The sequence below is a fragment of the Acanthisitta chloris genome, unplaced genomic scaffold (genome assembly GCF_000695815.1).
Source record: "Acanthisitta chloris isolate BGI_N310 unplaced genomic scaffold, ASM69581v1 scaffold12116, whole genome shotgun sequence".
NCBI lineage: Eukaryota > Metazoa > Chordata > Aves > Passeriformes > Acanthisittidae > Acanthisitta > Acanthisitta chloris.
Genome location: NW_008676512.1, coordinates 8,839 through 16,002, shown reverse-complemented (window position 1 = coordinate 16,002; position 7,164 = coordinate 8,839). Strand labels below are relative to the sequence as shown.

Below are 7,164 nucleotides of genomic sequence, written 5' to 3'. Positions count from 1 at the left end.
AGCTGTGCAGAGCTGCACAGATGCCCTTGCCTGGCATAGCAGGAGTGTGTCCTATGGCAGCAGGCAGGGCTGATGGGGAGAGGGGACCCAGGGTCTGCAGCTGCCCACAGCTCTGCCTCTGCCTGCAGAGTCACTGTGTGGGAGCCAAGCCCCAGATTTAATTCCTTACCCAGCCATAGGTTGAGAGTGCAGCCCTGCCTGGATTTCTCAGATCCCCCAGCTTACCTCCCCCTTGGTTGAGATGGGGCTGACCAGGCTGAGCAAACTGCTTTGAACTATAGGTATGAGACTCCTGTCTGAGTGTGCCAAGCAGCATTACTGCATTTCAAGTGACCTTTCAGTCTGAAACTTTGCCAAAGGGAGGGGAAAGGAAGCCACCGTTGACTCGAGTTGTGCACAGAGATCCTGCAAACAGATGGTGTTTGCATGTAGGAAATGCTGTTCGGGTGCAACTACTACAATGCTCCTCGTTTCTGATCGTTGCAGGAGGGCGAAACTGCGGCTATATCTGGAGCAGCTCAAGCAGCTCGTGCCTCTTGGGCCGGACAGCACCAGGCACACCACTCTCAGTCTGTTGAAAAGAGCTAAGATGCATATCAAGGTAAAAACATTCATCCGTGGTTTTATTTCATTTAAAGCAGAATCATCCAGAATGTGTATCCACAGAGGGGAAACTAATTTTCACACAAAATCCATATCCATATGTCCAATCTTCTGGATATATTGGCCTTTATTAGTTGCAAGGATTTCAGTCACAGTATCAAGGTTGTGTGTTTTGCAATTTACCCAGCAGTCTCAAATATATACAGCAGTGATTTTGTGCTTTCTGCTTAGTTGCTAACTAATGTACTTAATGACTTACACAGGATTTTGAAAAAACAATACAGATGTAGCAAAGCTGTTCTTTGATTGATACATTTGGTTTTTAAGGACTGAGCAAAGTAGCATTGTGTTGAAAAGCCAGATCCATTCATGCTGAAAAAAATAATGGAGTCAAAGGGATTATAACTAATAGTTATCCTTATCCCCATCCCACATCTTGCCGACCAGATTCTGGAGCATTTCACAATCATTTTAAAGAACCCAAAATTTAAATGCAATCTTCTGTTGGTTGCTGCTCCTCTTGTTACAAGTTTAAAACAAAAACCAGCTCAAAATTTCACTTGTGATCCAGCAGCAGTGCAGGTTCTACATTCACACAGGTGGTTCAAAGGGAATTATTCCTCAGGCCTCCTCTCTCCAAAGACACCTTCACTCCCATTTTCACTGTCGTTGTTTTCAGGCAACAGGGTTATATGCAGAAATAAGACAAAGAGGTATTCAAATGTAAAAGTTAAAGAACAGGTTTCTGCTGCTGTGTCCAGGACTATAATTACTCCTCTGGCATTTTGTCAGTGTTACAGGGAAACAGGTCAAGCAAAGTGTCAGGAAAGGTTGAACACTGCCAGTAATCTTGGAATTTTTTGGAGAACAGCCTGCAGATGCACAGCATTAGGATTCACTGCAGTTACAGAAATGGGTGTAATTCATATGAAGAATTAAAGATTAATTTAAGAACAACACATTCTTGTGAACAGGTTTACAGAGCTGCTTCCTCAGCTCTTCTAAGCACATTTACTCCAGCTGGGCAATCCCTGTTTTTACCATTTGAGATTTTGGCCTCTTGTTTATAATTCAGGCTAACATGCATGAAAGGCACTGCATGTGGTTTTTGTCTTGGGCTGCCCCCCTATCATGGGCTTATGCATACAAATTGAAAAACTGTTTTTACAAGTGGCGAGTGAGAGAGATTAGCCCTGGAGTTACCATTTCAGCTGCTGATAAAAAAAGCTAGGAACAGATTCTTTCCAAATCCATCGCTCACAGTACCAAGTACTCATTTTCTGAAAACACAGACTGAAGTTTAACTTTCTTTTTAAGATTTTAACTGAACCTGCCCTAACCGGGTTGCCATTTAATTGCTCCCCTTTGTCAGGTCAGCTCCCTCTCTGCTGCACTGCCAGGGCCTGCCCGTGCCCAGCTGCCTTTCCAACACAGTCATTAGGTTTGAACTTCTCACACACACACACACACACACACACACACACACGCACACACGCTCCCATATACTGAAACTTGCTCTGAAAGATTGGATGGGTTTGAGTCTCCTGAATATGAATCACTGGAGTTCATTCCTAAAATAGTTGTTAGAGTTTGGGATTGCAGCCAGGAAAATACAGGAAAAGGAAATCTGATCAATTGGGCACATTTGGTTTGTTGTGCACATGGATGTACCAACCCCTTTTCTTATAATAACATTGTGTATCAACCTATGATGCATATCTGCAGGGTGTATTGCCTGGGAGAGGGTTTAACTCCAGGCTGCAGCCAGGAAACTGCCCAGTTCAAGAGTGTCACTTCTTTTTTCAGAGATAAATGCTTTTATTTCAGGCTTGCATTGGAACAGCAAAAGCTCTGAAACGGTTTTGCTTGTGGTTTGCTGTGCACTGTCCCAGCCTGCTCTCCTCAGAAAACCAAGCCCAGGTTCATTCAGACGGCAGGGAGGCATCGTCAGCAGCTGCATTCACTCCCTGCACATCTCCTAAATCTCAGTGGTCGTGTAAACACAGCTCACAGAGAAATCTGCTCTTTCTTATAAGTGCTTTTACTGCTACAACCTGTAATTTACTGCATCAGTTAGATCATTTTTTATAATAAAAAAGGTATTTTGATTTGTGTGTCCTTCATGCTTTTAATCCCATCATACTCATTACACTTTTCTTCCCTAATTATATAGTCAGTTTTTTTTAAATGGCTATCAGTGATTTGGAAGAGGGTTCAGTGGAAATTTCTGTCACTGCATTTGGACCGACATTTTACCAGGTGTGAAGTATTCTTTGTATTTGCAAAATTAGTGCTTTTATTCTCTCAGAGGGGAGATTCTAGGGAGAGATGTGGTAGGATCCTTTCACGGCCTGTTTGCTGAGAAATTTTGGTTTAATACCACTGATTGTACCACAGAACTATCATGTTTGCTCTGCAGAGGTTCAAGGAAAGAAAGTGCAGGAATAAAGATAATTGTTAGTAAATTCCTCCTACTATATATAATTGATATTGCTTATTGTTAATGAAGCTTTTTAAGTGCTAAAATTTTCCATGTCCTGCAGTAGGAGGGAGAGCATTCAGGAGGCTGAGGATGGTGATAGATAAATCTCTTATTTCACCTCAAGAGATGTTATGTTCTCACTGAGACCTGAGCTGTGCTCCAGTTATCAAAGATGATGCCAGTTTGGCCTGACAGAATGATTTAAATATTGCCCACAACCAAGGCAACAATAATTCAGTCCTAGCCAAGGAACGTCTGCTCGTGGCAAGAGAGTCTCTGAGAGAGTTTTGCTTGTTATTATTTTTCCCCCTGTAGCCATATATCTTATTGTGAAACAAATTAAACAAATTCAACTCTGCCTTAGCCTGCTAAAATTCCACTGACCTCTACAGAATGCTAACTCAAAAATTAAATTTTTCAAGTTAATTCAATTTTAACTTTCATTAATTCAAACGCTTCAATTGCTTTTAAATTACTGTTTATGAGAAGACCCTAAGTTACTTCTGCCTTACCACGGGTAAAACCCCTCAGCTGCCTCTGTCTGTGTCCCTCTCAGAAATTGGAAGAGCAGGACCGGAAAGCTCTGAACATTAAGGAACAATTACAGCGGGAGCACCGCTACCTCAAGCGCAGGTTGGAGCAGCTATCCGTGCAGGGCATGGAGAGAATCCGCACTGACAGCATGGGATCAACAATATCCACTGACTCTGAACAAGGTAAGTCAGCGAGGGCTTCCGAAAGGGACATGCAGGAGCAGGAAGGAAAAGGGAAGTAGGGAAACCAGAAAACGTCGTTTAGAGCTAAACCCAAGCTTTAAACAAAACCCAGGCAAAATTGTTTCATAATGTGATTTGAAGAATGAAAACCTACTGCATCTTTTCTACATTTTTTTGAAAAATACTTTTTTCCTAACTAGTTTTGAAGCTATTAATACTGGGCGTATTTTTAAAGCTATTTATCCTGCATGAGTTTTTGCCAGTTTTTGAAACAATTACCATTTAATGTTTTGAATTTTTAGTGTAATTATTGGTAAGGCTGGCATAATATTTCCTCTCGGAAAAAAAATAATTCTTACTGGGCTCAATTCATTTGTGGGAATAAATGAATTCCACATCATTTATTGTGAAATTTTAAGGCATTTTCTGTGTAACGATCATCAAGGGTTCTCTGCATTTGGTTCTCATTTGGGACACAGCTCCTCGAGCTGCCTGTCGCCATTTCTGGTTTTCTCCTTTGGAAGTGTTTTGGTGCCTGAGCATTCTCCCAGACGAGCTCTGAGGGGCAGTGGAGCTGTGTGCTGGTCTCAGGACGCAGATGGCTGCCCCGCGGTCGCCGCCAGCCGACACCTGTGTGGGGTGAAATACCCTGAACGTAGTGCCGCGGCCTGGGAGCGCCAGGGTTTTCTCACTCAGTGTCTGTGCAGGTTGGAACAGTTCTGGGACAGCATTTGGTTGAGGACAGAAGGGATTTTAATTCTCAGGTGGACAAGATGATCCTTTCCTTGGGAATTACTGTGCCAGTTCTTTCGTTGTTAATTACTGACAATGAGGTATGATTCAGGTTTCACCCAGTGGTCGATTGACACTGGCCCATGAGTGCTGCAACTGCTGCCTTTCTGAAAATGTGCCTTCTTATGTTTTCTTTAGAAGTAGACATTGAAGGAATGGAGTTTACTCCAGGTGAAATGGACAGTATTGGAAGTGCCAGTGATGCTGAAGACCACTACAGTTTGCAAAGCGGTTCGAGTGACGGAGGTTACACACATTCCCGCAGACTGAATGCCAGGCTCTCATAGTGCCTGAGTTCCCTGCTCGACTCAGGACCATCTGACTGAAGCACTTATATATGAATATTCCAGAGGTGTCAACTGCCACTCTTCCGGGAAACCCCAACCACAGTACTCTGACAATGGAGGTTTCTTACCCACGGTTCCCTGCACTGTAACCACAATATTAGATATTGTAAATCATGGGTTTGCTGCAGAGAACTGTGGTTAGGTACAGTTGTGACTTAAAGCTAGCTTGATGTAGCCATACTGCAAATTAAAGGAAATAAATTATGTCATTCCATTCAAGAAGTATTAAATTCAAACTGTTGGAAGCATGGCGTAAGGGAGTTTGACAGTTATTTTGATTTTGCAGAAATCATTTTCAAACACGGAAGAATAAATGGAACCTAGAATGTGTTAGCGATTCAGAGATACAAAAACCTAAAACTGCTGTTTGTGGTATTTTTTTCATGAAAAAAAACCCAAACCAACCCAAAACATTTGGAATGCTGTAGAGTGGGCTCCATAGAGTAAATTCTTTCAGCAGTTGTTTGGGTGAAGCAGGCAGATAAATCTTCAAATCTCAGATGATCTTTAGAAAAGGTCATATTTACAAGTCACTACTGTACTTCAAAATGGGGGAAAAGCCAGCTCTAATAATGACTTCATGTGGGATGATCTCAGCTTTCTTTTGCTTTTTGTGTTCAATATCCAACCAGCAGCAAATCATTCTATCCATGTTAACAGGAGCAGTAGAAAGCAACGTGGCAGTTTTAACCTGTTACCGTGGAGTGGATGACATTTGAAGCATTTCAGTGGTTTTATGGGTTGTTGTTTTCATTTCTTTCTCTGAAGAATACAGAACTCAAGTGATCCAGTTCATGATAGTTAATCTTTTCCTTGCAAGGAAATGAAATCTGTTTGCTTGTATTTTTTTTTCTTTTCTTCTATTTACACATGTCAATACATTTTTATGGAAGGCATGGCTTAAAATTACAGTATTCAGCTAGAGGTTAATTAATTTTTTTTCTTTTGCACACTATAATTGCATTTTCTATTCTTTAAAAAGTGCAAAAAAATTTAAATGTATGCTGTAAAACAGCAAAGTTTATTTAGTACTCATCAAGCTGTTCAGAACATATTTACCCAAATTGTAGCAATACTGTGAAGATGTATTTTAATACAACTTCTGCTTAGTGAAGTCATTAGAGCTTGGCTTGCCGGGTAAGAAAAAATGGACCAGTCTTTGCATTATCTGTTTAAAGAAGGTCTTTTAAAAAAAAAAGAAGAAAAAAAAAGAAAAAAAGAAAAAAAAAGAAAAAAGCTATAAACACTTTTAGGGAAGTGATTTTAGCAAGTGTAGTCTATATTTCCTGTAAGAGATTTTGTATTATATTTTCCTAAATGTTCTCATTTACTTGTATAGGGAGGGGAATGGTACAGACCCAGACCAGAGTCTCAGGGACTCTTCACCTTTGTCATATTGTGCCTTGGTGACCATTTATGTATGCCTCTCCTTTTCATTGTTTAAAGGACAACTAAGCTTTGTTTCGAGACCCTCTGTTCAAATGGTCAGTTGTCCACCTTCTTACGGATGAAGCAGAGAGGTGCATTTATATCTTCACCCTCTCACAACTGATTCAGTGTGGCTTTAAGTAAAATCATAAAATTAGGTTTTGGTGCGAGGGTGAATTGTCTCTGTATGAGCCCTCCCTTGGATTCTTCAGCACCCGAATCTATATTTTGTTAGCTTATAAAGTCAGGGTCTCTGTGAGACCAGTGCTCAGTGCTAGGGGAACACAAACGTACTGTGTAAGGCTATGGGATGTCCAAGTGTGGTGCCATTTTTAGCATTCGGATACAAGACCTCATGACAGACTGACCATAATGATCAAAAACAAAGATTCAGTTGTTCTTTCAACATCTGACATACGTGTCCTCCCTTTGGCTCTTACAACACAGAGTAGAAATATGAATACATTTTGTGGCAGCTTACAGATCCTTGTTTGCACTCTCGCTTACTGCTTGGAACTTGCCAACAAGGAAAACGTATACATTTAATTTACATAACCTAATGGATGGCCACCCCTACTTTGGCTCTGGGGAGGGGCCCAAGGTTATAAACTCTGGCAGCTGAATAAGAAAACAATTAACCTTTTCTGTGATGCAGGTTTTGGTATTACGTTCTATACACCTTGCATATTACTAAAATCCTCGTTGTTGGGGAAAGCACACAGCAATATACTCATTGTGTGTAGCTGACAAGCAGCAGAAATTACTAGCTCCTTTGGTGCATATGTAACTAATTTCC

The 7,164-nt window shown here is 41.1% G+C and overlaps 1 protein-coding gene across 1 annotated transcript; it reads left to right on the top strand.

The window, feature by feature from the left end:
* The first annotated feature begins 460 nt into the window (after positions 1-460).
* On the top strand, positions 461-6,176 carry MXD4 (MAX dimerization protein 4). Its single transcript, XM_009076177.1, has 3 exons — positions 461-601; positions 3,642-3,801; positions 4,732-6,176. The coding sequence occupies exons 1-3, from the start codon at positions 461-463 to the stop codon at positions 4,878-4,880; spliced, it is 450 nt and encodes a 149-aa protein (XP_009074425.1). The 3' UTR covers positions 4,881-6,176.
* The last annotated feature ends 988 nt before the right edge of the window (positions 6,177-7,164 follow it).

What these genes read in the sequence shown, in the direction of transcription:
- MXD4 (XM_009076177.1), top strand. Translation starts at nt 461, where the DNA reads ATGCTCCTCGTTTCTGATCGTTGCAGGAGGGCGAAACTGCGGCTATAT. An exon ending in GAGCTAAGATGCATATCAAG is followed by an intron (nt 602 to 3,641) that starts GTAAAAACATTC and finishes TGTCCCTCTCAG; the next exon opens with AAATTGGAAGAGCAGGACCG. An exon ending in ATCCACTGACTCTGAACAAG is followed by an intron (nt 3,802 to 4,731) that starts GTAAGTCAGCGA and finishes TGTTTTCTTTAG; the next exon opens with AAGTAGACATTGAAGGAATG.